Here is a 15,362-nt window from a genome sequence, read left to right as displayed (position 1 = left end):
TTCGTCCCATTGTCTTAACCACCCTTCCACCTAATGTACCAAATTCAATTCTCTTTCTCCAGAAACGCGCGGTCGCGTAACTGGGTCGCAGTCGCGACCGACATCACCCTCTCACATCGATCGGTTTATTCCCAGCACGATGTCCACCACTTTTTCAACCCTTTCGCTGGTAGTTCGTCGATCAGCGCACAGGTTGCGCCTCCGTCCAGTTCGTACGACCTGGGGTCAGTCGGACACAAGCTTCCGCAACTTTCATCCACCCTGCCAGAAACACGAGAATCGTGTGGGCGAGGGGAGGAGGGGGTGGGAGAGAGGCGAAGGTAGGGTAGACTATCGTTGTTCGGATAAAGACGCGTTTCAAGAGCTGGTTTATTAGATATCCGCGTCCAAGGGGTTGATAAGGAGAGGAAAGAGGGGAGAAGAGAAAGAGCAAGAGACGGCTGGCTACACCGAGCCAGGGGTTGTTAAGGTGCCCATTGAGGTGTAACTAGAGGGATGTTATTAAATTTCGTTCGGGTCTAGCTCGAGGGGAGGCTCGAATTTTATGCTGTATCCCCGAGGACCATCGAAGTCCGGCACAGAGGCTGTCTTTGTTTCACTTTTGTAACCTCTATTCACTCGTCTCGTTCTCCTCTTTCTTTCAGGGTGTGATTTATATCGAGAAGTGATGTATATCGTTGTTGATAAGCAGACTGCGGATTTTTATGCATTTATGGGAGATTTAAATGTGTAAGATTGTGACAGAAAGCGCGAGATATAATTTCCAAGAATGCGTGAATTTTTATAATATTTAGCGAATAGTTTTCAACAGCGACATTCACAAAAAATTTAATCTTACATGAATATTTCATTTTATGCATTTATAGGAAAATTATAGGAAATGCATGCAACATTTAAAAATATATAGAATGTCCAAAGTAGGGGACTTGTTCTAATTCTTCGCAGAAGGAACAAATTTCTATTTAGATTCCACGTTTTAACAATTTAAAAATACATGGAAATCCGTGCTCTGTTATATTTTTCATTGTTTTATTATATTTTCCGTTTGTCCTTAAAAATCATCGATCCACAATCAGATACAAGATACTAATAACAAAATAAATGACACGCGAGACATATAAAGTATACACTATTCATCCTATATTCAATCGATGAATTTCTACTTCAAATATAATATTCGCCTGTTCGTAAATATCCAGATTGCCTGCTACCGACAGCATTTGAATTTAACTATCCTCCGCAAGCTTCCTCCGAATACTTCAACTACCCTACACCATGTACTATTCCTTTTCGAAACTCTTTATCTTCGAAGACACCATCGATTCACTATCAGGTTGTCGCACGTCCGGACAATTGAATTTCAGGGCAGGAGGAACGCGACACGGTGAAAATGAATGTACCCGGTACATGAGCGGCAAGAGCGCGCGCGAAGATCCTCGCTGAGATTGTCCGAGGTAGGAAAACAGGCCGATCACGTGGACTCCCGGGAGGGTGTCTTTGTCAGTCTACCTAAGGGGATGAAAAATCGCGAGAGCAGCCAGGGATTCGAGTTAACAAGAACAGCTCGCGCAGCTCGATTCCTAACCCACACCACTGACGATCCCGTTGTTCCGTCTCCTTCCACTCTCTCTCTCCAGTGTCAATTAACCGCCTACCAGGGGTTGGGGGGAGGGCTGCGCCGGAAAAATCGCAACCCCTGTTTCAATAAGGTGGCCTTTACCTCATTTGGGGGAGATTGTTAGAAGCGTTCAGTTTAAAACTGTCGCTCGCCTTCGTTTCACGGATCGTTTTACAGTAGATTTTCGCGAGCTTTCTTTAAAGAGGACCTCTCGTTTTCTTCCCCTAAACCTCCTCCCCACCCACTCTCTGTCTTTGTGTTCACACTTTTGGAAATTCGACGAGTTTTTTTTGCCGAGGAAATTTTGTCTGATCGACTGTAGAGGACAGAGAGGATGGATGGTGTTCTCCTTTTAATATTGTTAAATTGTAATTTATTATTAAAATGACGGTAAATGATTTTTATAGCAATATGATAAAACATATCGACATTAAATGATGTTTTAGGTACGATGTTGGTTTGAAAGTTTATTTTCTAAGATTTTTCATATATAATATACAGTATTATTATTGTCACAGTTTCTTTTAGCTCTGAAAATTATAAAATTAGACTAGAGTAGAAATTGAAATATAAAATTAGAAAGTAGTCATTCGCGAAGGGATGTTATACAAAACACTTTGAAAATTATAAGATGTTTAAATATATTTAATTGAAAAATTGGTACAGAATAAACGTTAAAAATAGTCTGAATATTAATATTGAGGAGTATAGATGCAATGGATCGTGATTGTTTAAATAATTTTGTGAATATATACTTGTATTTAATATCTCGCAACTTCTATGTACATTTTTAAATTCCTTTCAGACTTGTATCATTATAAATTATAATTTTAGTTTGAATATTTTTCTGGGTAGCTACTTGTACTAAATAACATGTATATTTTTAGATCTATTACTGCGGTATTGATGAAGTTTCAATATGATTTATACAACGCACATGGCGTATTCAGAAAAAAGTGTTTCGTGAACATCCCTGATACATGCTACAAACATATCATACCGCATCGTAACATTATTGTCTTCAAAATTAATTTATTTAGCTCAGTTTCGAGTTTTCGAAGACACGAAACCTCCCTACCATCGATCGAAAGGCACAGTGTCGATTTTCAGGCAGAACTCGAGTCCTTCTTAAAGGATCCTTTCACATCCACGGGAAAAGCGAGTAACCCTTGACGAGTGCGGTGCAGGATCCTTAAAGGTTCCCTTTTTAAGGGTTGCCTCTGTCCACCCCAGCGTCAAATCACGGCGGATCCTTTAAATTCGCGTCACATTTCACCCTCCTGCGTGTCTTGCAAGGGTGTCCCAGGCTGTCCCGTCTTTTAATCAGCCCCGGTGACCAGGAACTTTCGGTCGCGGCGACGGTAACTAATGATACCCTCTGTCCTTCTCCTTCATCCCCTAACTCGCGTCGTTTTCTCTCTTTCGACTATCGATGACACGGGAGTCCGTAAGACGGCGGATGAATTCAACGAATTTATGTATGTACACTTTTCTAATTTCTCCTGGGTGTAAAAATTAATTCGATGTCTCGTTTAAACAAACTTGCCACTTGTTTATTGGTCTTTCTCTTGGATCACTCCGATGGGAAATTGTTTTTAGATCGTTCGAGTTCTTCTTGCATTTGAGGGAAGTTTTTATTGTACAATTGTTTAAGCTCTACGAACTGTTCTTCATCTAAATTATTATTGTAAAGTTTGTTGAATAATAATCTAGAAAACGGTGTTTTATAAACACAACAATCGTTTTGTATTTTGAAGTTCAGTGCAATGACGTCGAATTTCTACATTTAACAATTTAAATAATCATGCACGGACAGGTACATATATCCCATTGATTTCAACGATGTTAGTTTATATGTCTTGATAAGCGTTAACGTTTCGAGTAATCTCGCAAGTACAATCTATAATTCCAAAAACCTCGAATTCATAAAATCACACCACTCTCGAACTGCTAATCAAATAATCCCCTCACCTCTCTTCTCCAATCGTCTAAAATTCAAAATCTCCCTCAGAAAAGATCGACACTTGCGCGCCGGTGGAGCATGAAAACGAAACTCTACTTCCCGAAATTCGTCAATTCCCACGTTCTCGTATACAGAGAGAGAGAGAGAGAGAACCCAGAGGAACGAGCTAGAAATATACTGTAGCTTCAGCCGTGAGACGTGACTCGAAATGGGAGCAAGAACCCCGTGTACAATGAACGTAACGAAAAGTTGGCCGTTTTTATCCGTAACTTCAAAGCGAGACGCGAGCGTAAATAAGAGAAGGAAACGGCGAGTATGAGAGGAGAGCGCGCGAGAGGCGATGGAGAAGGACAGAGCAGCGACGCAGGGAGCAGCAACGGGGCGAGAGAGACAGCAATTTTCTCTCGTCCTTTCTCGAAATATCTCCTCGTAGAGCTTAGATCGGTGCCAGGGACCTTTCCAGGGTGGCATTTTAGGGGTTGCTGCGACGCGATAATGAGAACGGGCGCAAAGGGTGGGTGTGCAAAGACATCCGACCGTCGGTAGCGAGAGGCTAGGACGTGGGAAACCGGGGGTTGGGGGGGAGGGGGGGAGAGAGGGTCGGCAGCGGGATCGAGGGAGGCAAAGAGAAAAGGGGTGGGCGGGGAGTGAGGGGTGGGGAGCGGTTAGAGAAGAAGCTGAAAAGAGAAAGAGAGAAAAAGGCAGGAGCGCGAGCAAGCTACACAAGGGTTAACGCCTTAGCAGTAAGAAGGGCGTTTTAACTCCTGTTTTGCATAGATTTGAATAGATAAGGAGGACAGGAAAATACGCGAATTAATTTATTATGTATCTCTGGCTGGCTGCCGGAGGGGCTTCAAGCGAGCAACCCTGAACGGGAACCGGCTTTACTCTTTACTTCCGAGCCTGCCCCCCGTCACCCCTTTCGCCCAACGTCTTTAAACGCCCCTTAAGTTTCCCGACGGATCTTCGCTCGTCTCCTTCTTCCAGCCGTGACAGGCGTAATTCGCTTCTGGATCTCGCGGCTTAGAGTTTCGAGGAAGCGGAGGAAAGAATCCGCGGATAAGTTTAGCTTCCCTCCCCTACCCTCGTTTTTTTCTCTGTCCTGTTCGTTTTCTGTTTTCTTAATCGCACCGCTATTAAGGAAGAAACGCGATTCAACGCCTTCCCCGTTGTATCTTCGCTGCGAGATTATCAGCCACGTTGGCGGCACGACTCTATGTACTTAGAATTGGCGTATGTGTTCAGTTGGTTGTTGTCGCGCGTGGAACGCGCGATCTCTAATTTCGGGGTGGATGGTATTACAGCGTGACATTTGAATTTATTTAATTTTCATTCTTGGTACATAATTTTCAATTTCAATGAAATCGATTTAATCCGTATGTGGTAAACTGTTACGAAGTTTTCTACGCAAGCTGTAGTTGTTATATAACATTTTATTACGTCCAGTCTTGTTATTTTCAATGAACGTCTTGCGCATCACTGGGTTGCACTACTAGCACTCTATTAGTATATTTTATATAAAGTGACAAAGCTCACCATACATGTTATTCTATAATTTATTATGTCTAGTTATCTACAATCATTGTTTTCGGTATTTGATTCACGTATCGTTGATAGCTCGCAGTGTAAACTACTTTCTATGAAAATTGTCATAATTCCACTTTCAGTTTCAATAAAATCGATTCAGTCATTACAGTCCATACACATTTGGCTCTAACAAGATTATCTATCTTGCTTGTCCTTACAATTTTATAATTTACTCCAACCAACCCTCTCTAACAACTATTTTCAATATCTGCCTGACATATCACTGATGTACACTACTAGCTTCCACTACAAATTATCTTTTACCGCGAGTATCAATTATATCCCCCGTGAAAATTACTTCTAGGACAAAGTAGCTCCAAAAATTAGCCAACGACGAGCTTCTTTGGCCAAGTTTCAAACGCGACTAGCATCGAGAAGTACCACGAACGCGTAGCCCAACGTGTGGGGTGGCTAAAACAACGGAGCACATTTTGAACATGCTGCTCGATAATACATCATCCCTTAAAGCTTCTGTACCCCGGCGGAAGGTATACATAAAGGCAACTAACCCTACGGCCGTAACGTTTAAGCTTAACATTTCTCACCCCTTAAAGGGTAGCGGCTCCTTGAACCCTTTTAGCTCTCTGCCGTAGCTGCGTCTCTTTCCCTCTGACTCTTTCACAGACTCTGCGCTCGGCTTCTCCCCTCATTAGTCTTCATTTGTTTTCGGAATTATCGCCCGCCACCCGCCACCCTGGCACGCGAACTCTCTCTTTCTCTTTCTGCCTCTGTCTCTGTCTCCTTCACTTCCTCTCTTACCCCCTTCGAAAAAGGGTGCCAGCCGTTTTGGGGGTTTATTAAATTGAAAGTATGTTACGAGCTGGTTGAAATAGATATACGTCGTTGTCAGATGCCGAAACTCTCCGGTTCTGCACTGTCAACGATTAGGTGTGAAATTCTCTTAGTTTTAGGGGACGAAAGGGTGAATTTTGTGTAAAGGAGAAATTTGAAAATACATTGGAAGTAACATATCGAAGTTCGAGGATTTTTCAAATACGAAACTTCTCGTGTGATTCCAAATATAGAAATGTTAGAAGTATAGTCCCAAATATAGAAATTTTAGAAGCATAATTCCAAATATAAAAATATAAAAGTTTTCGCAAATATAGAAATTTAGAAACTCTCGAATGTAACATTTCGCGAGGTTCCAAGTATAAAAATTAGGTAGCACACAAATCTGCGAAACTTCCAACTATAGAATGTTGAAACATTTCAAATATAGACATTTACAATTTAAAGTACAAAGCCTCGAAATATACAGATCCCAAACTCTCGAACGCAAATTTCCAATACCTTCTCCGTACATAAAAAAATAAATATATTCTCCCTCGAGGAAATATTCTAGAACTCTGTCTCTCGGTGCATTTAACATCTTTGTTTAAAACAAATACGCGAATTTCTCCCGAGTAAAAAGTCAAGGGGTGGATTTTCCCTGGAAATAGGCAAGCAAAGTCGTCACTTACGGCGCATCAGGTACAGGGAAACCCTTGGCCTCCTTAAGCTCGCTCACAGCATAGCTTTCGCGCGCCTCTTATCGTTTTCTTAATCCCCTCATAAAGTAGCTGCATCCTACAACCTCTTTCTCTCTCTCTCTCTCTCTCTCCCTCCCTCCCTCCCTCCCTTCCTCTCTCTGTCTCTGTCTCTCTCTCTCTCTCTCTCTCTTCCTCTGTGAGTTTCCAGCTGGGTTGCTCGTAGTTCCACGACGATGTGGTAGAACGCGAGATAGTGGTGTCCTCTCTGGCAAGCTCGGCTTAAAGAGAGCTTAAAAATCACCCCTTCAACCCCTACCGAGCTTTTTCCATCCCCTCCGTCAGCCATTCGACCATCGGAGGGGATTCAATGAGAACCAATGGCGTTAGTCGCGTGCACCGTACGCCACGCCCATGTTCCAGTGACCGGACAACTCTCCCCACCGTTTGACAAACTTCCCCTATTTACCACCCCCGCCGCCTGTTGTGATCCCTACCCCTGAAGCACCGTGGCTTCGGAGCTTTCACGGAATTTTTAAACTGCCCCGCACAGATGACGGTATAATCTGCTATTGATCAAGGTGTTTCGAAAAACCGATACCATACCGATGACTACCGGGCTTCACTTTTACTCCTTTCCACCCCGCGAGCGTCCGCTACCACCCCCTCCTCGCAGGCGAGCACAGTAACTCGTTCCGCCGCGGTCCCCTAACTTCTTTAGTCGGTCGTTTCTGTTAACGCTTCGACTTTCTTTTTTTTTTTTTCTTCTCCTTCTGGCGCGTCGTGGTAGTTTTACGATTGAACGTTTACGAGCGTAGGGTCTGGACGTGACCAGATATGAGAATCCAGGAAACTTTAAACGGGGAATTTTGCAAAGTTTCGAACGTACGAATTGTAGAGCCTTTGGAATTTCTGAATTTTTAAATATATATATTTACGATTCTTTAAGTGTAGAGTATATAATTTTGCAAAGTTACAAAATTCAGGAATTTTTAAACATGAAATTTCGCGATTCTCCAAGTATACAAGTTATTTAAATACAAAATGCCATACACTTCTTTGCAGAGAAAATAGTGATAAATTATGAATAATAAATGTTTAATAATATTTTTTATTGAAGACAAATATATAAATTTCTGTGCAAAGAATTTTATATTTACAGAAAATAGACAAGCAGAGCCGTACAATCTCGTACGTGAGATTAAATTTCAATTGTAATTCTTTCTAATCAATTTATATATACAAATGAAAATTCCATTATTATATCTTTCATCTGATCTGATATATATTTTATGAAATTTCAAGGAAATTAAAGTACTTAATTTCCCCTGAATTTTAGGAAACTATGTTAAACCTTTTTCTTATTTTACTTTATTACTCTCCTGTATAAATTTTGATAAATTTGTATGAAGTGTTAATTTTTTTTTTAAAGAAAATTTCCATCTTCAGTTTATACGCAATAAGAAATTACACGCGTGCACAATAAACGTAATAATTTGAAGGTAACTTTAAAATTCACTGACTGTTTCCATTTTTTTTTTTTTTTTTCACTTGCTTTGTATGTTTAATAAGAAGAGAATGGAGCACCACAGAAGAGAATTAATTGTGTGGGAATAGGTTAAGCTTTGTGATGTCGCGAATTTAATTGTACAGTTGCATACGTGAACGATTCCCATGACCGGCTGGTATCGGCTAGTATATTGAAATAAAAAAAGAAAGATGATCGATCGTTTCTCTATTCTCTGGTGGATAAATTTAACTGTCCATCCACGTCAAACGTTCGCTACGTCAAAGAGAAGCGTTTCTACAGCTCTATCTGTCATCCGGCGATCGTTTATCCACCTGACATTATATAACATTTCCACATCTCCTCCAGAGTGCGTTTCTTTTTCAGTCCCGTTGCTATTTATTGCGGTCGTTCCTCACCGTCTCTATTCATTCTGGTCCAAGATTGATTTCTTTTAAACGTCGCGTCCAGCGTTTTTTCTTTTTTTTTTTTTTTTGTTTCTTTTTTCAATTTTTTTTTATTTTCATTGGATACGAGTCGAGACTCTTCGAGAGTTTGAAAATAAAAGATGTAACAATGGGTTCGTTCGCATTTTAATATTGTATTTCAAGAAATATTATGAGGGATTATTGTTTATTTTATTTACGTTGTTCATGTTTGCTGCAACGTGTGACAGTCTGCGTGTATCATTTAATGACAGCATGGAGGAGTATATTTAATGAAAGAGTTTGTTAATGTACACGTTACTAGACTTCTTTTGTGATATGTTAAAGAGTTAAAGACACGTCTTAAGGCGAACATCGTATTCGTTTCAAAAAATACATTAAGCACATTACAAAAGTACATGAAAAAATTTTTGAAATTATTAATGATCAATAAAATATAAAGTTTATTTCTGAAATTTTTCATGTCAGTGACATATTATCTCCTCTTTTAATATAGCTTTCCACATTTTATATTAATATTACGAATAATTTTTATTGTATGATATTATTCTATGCATAATCTAAATATTTTCTTAGAACAAAACAACAGACAAAGTATCGATTATAAGATGAGTTCAAGACTTTCACATGTTTTTGAAGTCAGTTGTTTCATAAGCAACTTGAATTGTAAACGTCCAGTTTAAAAATTTTACTATCCGCAATAAATACTTTACGTTAAAAGTCAAAAGTGTTCCAAGACTTTTGGAACTATTTTAGAAATTGAAAAGACTAAATTAAATTGGAAAATGTAGAAACAGATAGGTTTTAATTCTAAGTCTAATTCTTAAATCGCGTCATCTATGGTAATAAATAGAACTATGTATACAGCTAATAGAAGGGATGAACGTATATCTATATAAATAAGGTCGAACGCTCGACGGACTGTCTTGTGTTATGCGAAGCGCTCAACGGAACGCACGTTACAATCTTGAATAAGAACATTGTGAGATATATGTAGTTATCGTTCCAAGTATACGGTTTATTTAACCAAAATTCACCACAAAATTTCAAAATTTCATCAGCTGTGTAATAACTATTGAATATCAGAAATCAATATTTTAGAAAGCGTTCCGGGATTTCTGAAAATCTTGATTTCTCAGAAAATGGCGAATCTAAATTAACGATTCATTGACATATTATCGATCGGAGGAAATGGCGGTGGCCAAGACGCTTGGCCAAAAAGCCAAACGACTGACAGACATAATTTCAGATCTCTTGGATTGCACAGGCTTGCAACACCTGGGTCTGGAACAAGGAGCCAGCCAAGGGTGGGGTGGATTACCTCGAGGTTCTCTTCCGCCGCATTGTCTTCCGCCGCCTCCCGGTCACCATTCGCATACACATCCCCCGGCAGCTGGTGCGTCGGCCTTCAATCCCTTCCACCACAGCATCGAGCAAAGATCTCCTCGGCTTCCTGGACCTAACTCTGGTAAGTCGTTCTCCATCTCGTCAAATGAACTGCCAATTAGAAACGGAATTATTATAATAGAAAGGTGTTCTAAAGTGCAACGTTCTCTCGTTGAAACTATTCTCTCTGAATTGTAACTATTTTCTATACATTGTCTCTCGTTTTATTTATATAAAAAATATTGCAATGATTATTGGATATTTTGTTCAAAGATAAAGATAGCCTCGCGAGGTACTCAGAATTTTTACGAACGTCAATGAACTGATTGGTCAATGGGTTTCTTAAAGAACCGTCCAGAAACGATTTGGGTCCAATCAGCGTGTCCGTGAGGGAGGTGACCCCAACCACGTCACCTGGTAATCCTGGTCCTGGATTACTCACGACGGCCACTGTCGCGGCACCCACACCTCCGGCGGAACCTACCACCACCACAACCACGCCTAGTCCATCTGGACATCATTCACACTTTCAAGGTACCAATTATACTTCTATCGAAATTAAGAAATTGTTAAGTATCTCTCGATCCTTAGCTGGTATGGTACGAGTCTGCTGGTTAACACGAAGACTATAAGCTTTCATACATTTATGTGAATTTCGCAAGAACGTTTTTTATGCGTTTATAAATATTTTTGTGCATTTGGAAGAATTTTAGGAAAATTTCTCTCGTCTAGAACATGGAGATATTTTGTGGATAAATCCTTTCTGACGTAGAAGGCGATTAAGTAATCTTTGTAAGCAAGTTAGTTACTTTCAAGTGTGAAAAATAATTATTAAGATTTTTATACATTGATAAGAATTTGATTAAAACTTTTGCAATTAAAAGAAACTTGAAAGCGCAATATTGTACAGAATCTAATAATTTTTATGGATTTTTAAGGTCTTGCGAATAAATAACGCAAAGAAATAAAACCTAAATATTTGTTTCATCTGTCATCTATTATAATAAACAATTCTACTTTAGATATTTTACACATTTTCGTGTATTGTGCAACTTTCAATTTCCCATAAACATACAATAATCCGCGACTTAATAATTGCGCGGTGAAGAACTTGATTAGTAGTTAATTTTGCATTCTAAAATATAAAAAGGAAAGAATATTACTTTTCTCGACAATCTGAACCAAACCAGTTAAGATTGTACTCGCAGTACTCGAATCTTATTTCTACTTTTCATCTTTGAGATTCGCTCTCTAATTTCTTTCAAAAGAAAAAGAAAACGAAAGATAAATTCATAAAATTGAAAAACTGTCACTTTACTGACAGGTCTTCACCTTCTGGGGGCCACAGGGTCCATCTTCGGATCGATATTCGCTCCGTTGCTGCCGCAATCCTCTTGGCTCTACAATCCGCTCTACCACACGCAGCAGTACGTGCTGGAGCCTGAGTGGCACGCTCTGGCGTTAAGGATGGCCCAGCAACGGCTCCAAAGGCCCGACCAGGCTCGAGTCGAGGAGATGAGGAAGCTGCGTGGCAGCAGCAGCAGTCCAGAGTCCGCGTTGAAGGAGGACAAACGTCATCGCGACGACGATCAAGACGTTCTTCGTCGATCTGGCCTGGACAGCCCTGACGGAAGCATAGAGGTGGACGATAGAAACGATCACGATCCGAGCAAAGATCGCGTGAGAAGCGACGAGTCGCTCCCCGAACAAGATTCGCCGAGGATCTCTCCCGTCAGAAGCGACATGGAGGACACCACCGACGCCATGTTTCAAGACGCCTCCGTTCACCTGAGACCCAGTGTAGAGAATTCGAACGATCAGGAGGTGACCAGCGACGAGATTCCGTGCAGGGAGCTGAAAGTTCGTCTGGAAGGCACGGTGGACCTCAGCACGAAGAAAGGACAGGATAAAGAGAACGTGGGACAGGATCTGACTACCAGGAAGAAGGAGGATGACGTGGAGAGGGAAAGTGTACGAGGCAGACGGGAGAGGAGCCCTAAACCTAGACAAGTGTGGAGACCCTATTAAAAACAAAATCGCATGTTCGATGGATATAAATATCGATTGGTCGTTGTAAATTTGTGCAATGCAAATCTGCCTCTGTTTTTAATGTTAGAACGTTATGGTGATGATTTATGACGAGACGATTGTGTGTGTGTGTGTGTGTGAGAGAGAGAGAGAGAGAGAAATTTGTACGAAGTTAGATTGGTGGTAAGCTCAGAGGAACTATCATGGACTCGAGGACTAACCAGGGTTTACGTTCTTATAGTATGTAAATATACTTAAGCGACGTCCAATTATTATTATTTAGGTTACTATCTCGCGTACGTGTGAAACGCTACCCAATTGTCATTTCGAGTGAGATTAATCGACTCTGGAACGATCTTTATTGCACGAGATCTGATCTCTGTTAGAATGGACAAAGTCCACGAGAGAGATTGTAACACTTGAATTCTAATGGATTCGAGTTAGATCATAGTGCGTGGAGGTCGTTCGATGGGAACTGTGAGCTCACAACGTTGTAAATATCATAGACATGAAAAGTCCAGGCCAGAGTCACGTGCCTCCCGGAAAGGATTACATCCCTTTTTTTCTTTTTCTTCCTCTCTCTTCTTTTTCTTCTGTTTTTGATTCTTCGCCTCTTTCTACGACAGACATTACGAGAGATTAGAAGAGTGCACGTGACGAAGATCAAGCACGATGAGACTGGCCTCGATGACCAGATTCTTTCACTGTTTAAGTACGTCATCAAATAAAGTAATATCATCCGTTCCATGAATGATCTTACGCAGCGATTTATTCAACACCAGTGTGGACTAATCTTCAAGCAGTAAGTACTGTTTTTCTTTCTATTTATTTGTTTCATTGAGAAATTTTGTCCTTTTGATATTTTATATAATGATTTATTGATTTTTGTAAAAATATGTTTTCGTTTTTTGAATTTGAGACTGTGATTTCTATTATTGTACCAAGGTTTTAGCATTGTTAACTGAAATTTTTAACATCTCTTTTCTTTGACAATTGTCACTAATACATTAATTTAATTAATAGACAGAGAAGTTTTTAGGACACTGAATATTGTGAAGAAAACTTTCAAAATTATAAGAAATTTCGAATTTTCTCGAAATCTAAAAGAAAAATTGGATTTTAATAAATCAAAACTTGGATTTTAATAAAGACAGTTTTACTTTGATAGACCTTTAGAAAAAAATTTATTTTATAGAGCAAATATAACTTCTAACTATCCTTCAAAAACTTAACGAAGGGTTGAAAAAACTAATAATTAAAAAGAAAACACCTTTCGTTTTAATAAACCTTCGGAACATAGAAAAATCCATTAATTTTACGCCACAGAAAAAAATAAGTTTTCGAAATTCTTTAAGATTCTTTCAAAGCATGAAAGGATGAAAGAACTAATTTAAAACAAAAAAAGAAAAAAAAACACGTTTTACTTTAAAGAAACTCTCGAAATATAAAAATCTCATTAATTTCACACTGCGGACAAAATTCTAAATTCCATAATTCGTTCTTCATCAAAAACTTATAACCAGATCACGTAAAGACCAATTAACAGTTTGTCCGAAATATTCCATCAGTTTACCCAGAGGATTCTTAGCGAAGATAGGGAAAATTTTGCAAACACCCATGTCACGTTTCGCGGATCGATATCCTTTTCCCGTTGGAAGGGTGAGAATTGGCCGATTCGCGGGGGCAAAATCGGCGAAGTCGCGGACGCGCGCCAACTAACCCAACCTAATCCGGACGGACGAGATATGCAGCAGATTCAATAATTCGCCACGATTGCAATCGAGCGGGATGCACCGCACGCAAAAACGGCCAGGCCCGATATCCGCTCGGTGAAAAGGTCCGCGTGATTGATGGGACACACAAAGCGACCCTTCTCTCTCTCTCTCTCTCTCTCTCTCTCTCTCTCGTTCTCTCTTTCTCCCTTTCTCCCTCAGCACACACCCTCTCGACATTCACCAACACACCCTTCATTTCCAGCAACCCGTAGTCTTCCTTTCTCTGTGTACGTCCGTGTCACGTGGCTGAAATCGAGATAAAAAGACCGCAAAACAATTTTCTACATTATTTTCGGATGCGCCGCCCAATCAAATGAGCAATAATGCCCGGCACACCGCATTCCCATGAATCTTTCAAACGATGTATTCAACCGTGACCGGCCGTTGGTGCAGCGACGCGTTCCCAAACGATGAAAACGTCGTTCTCGTTCGCGTTGCTAATTACGACGCACACGTACAGGGAAATATTCGGCAACGAGTCTGGTAAAAACGGCGCGAAGATTTTTGTTGGTGGACGTTTTTGAATCTTAAATGATATGCCGTTGGATCATTGGAGTAGAAGATTTAAGTTGTGGAATTTTTGTAATTGAGGAAAAGGAAGCATAATTGAATTTTTATCACAGTGACTGTGAAACATTGAATATAAAATACATTGAATATAAAATTTTGGTAATCATATCAAATGAATATTCATCTGCGTATTAATTATGTCGTAAGTCTGAATTTTCTTTCGCTTATTAAAAAAATTCTTTTAGTAATCTTTCTTCACTACTGTAATATATATTTTATATTTTTTAAGAAAGAAAGAAGAGATTAAGCTTTCAAAGTTTAGTTTGTTCCGTGTTTTTAAGTTCTTTATTTCTTCTTAGTAAAATTAGGTTGTAATATAAATTCGATTTATTTTGACATTTATTATAAGTATAAGTAATCGAATTTAATATAATTGAGTAATTTATATATGTTAAAGCGAATTTGTATTACAACACGACATCTAAGTTTATCAATTACTAAGACGATATACACGCGAAAGTATTCGAACACTCATCCTAGAGGAATTTTGTTACATGTATATACTATAATTACTATCATAATGTGACCAATATAATTATTGCTCTTGATCAGTATAATTACTGTAGTCAAAGTGTATCATATTACACGCAAAGGTTACAGGAATTTCCATAAACGTTCAAATACTTTCACGAACAATTCTATATTTAAACTTATATTTAAACATAGTAACTCTCCAACGAAAACATACATACACACGTTAAAAAAACATACATACGTTATCTCCAAAGATCTTTGCGTTATCTCCAAGAAACTAAAACAGTGTCTCAAACATTCACTTTATCTCTGCCCAAAAAGAGGGACAATGACTCCAAAAGAGAAGAGAGAAACGCGGTTTCTCTTCTTTCGATCTCTTTCCGGAACGCTTTATTTTCTTTCGTTTTTTTTTTTCCCTCCCCTCCTTTCGGTGAAAAGCTGCCCGGCACACGGTCCATGCTGGTCGGGTTATCGTAACAAACTACCCCAATGACGACACGATTAAAATTTCACGGGGGTTGCGTGGCACGGGCGTGTTC

General features: G+C 39.6%; 1 protein-coding gene across 2 annotated transcripts in view; it reads left to right on the top strand.

Annotated features, from left to right (window-relative positions):
* The window catches only part of LOC122538753, a 35,041-nt gene extending 22,286 nt beyond the window's left edge, over positions 1–12,755 (top strand). The window contains exons 5-7 of one of the 2 annotated variants that reach the window (XM_043673088.1): positions 9,840–10,058; positions 10,325–10,510; positions 11,301–12,755. In XM_043673088.1, coding sequence (XP_043529023.1) covers positions 9,840–10,058; positions 10,325–10,510; positions 11,301–12,004 — 1,109 coding nt within the window. In that variant the 3' untranslated portion in view covers positions 12,005–12,755. The remainder of the gene's footprint in view (positions 1–9,839; positions 10,059–10,324; positions 10,511–11,300) is intronic. The other variant, XM_043673099.1, reaches the window with a different exon arrangement.
* The last annotated feature ends 2,607 nt before the right edge of the window (positions 12,756–15,362 follow it).

The sequence above is a fragment of the Frieseomelitta varia genome, unplaced genomic scaffold, assembly GCF_011392965.1.
Source record: "Frieseomelitta varia isolate USP_RPSP 00005682 unplaced genomic scaffold, Fvar_1.2 scaffold_1019, whole genome shotgun sequence".
In the NCBI taxonomy this organism is placed as follows: Eukaryota; Metazoa; Arthropoda; class Insecta; order Hymenoptera; family Apidae; genus Frieseomelitta; species Frieseomelitta varia.
Note: the sequence above shows the minus strand (reverse complement) of the source record. Positions and strands in the feature narration are given on the sequence as shown.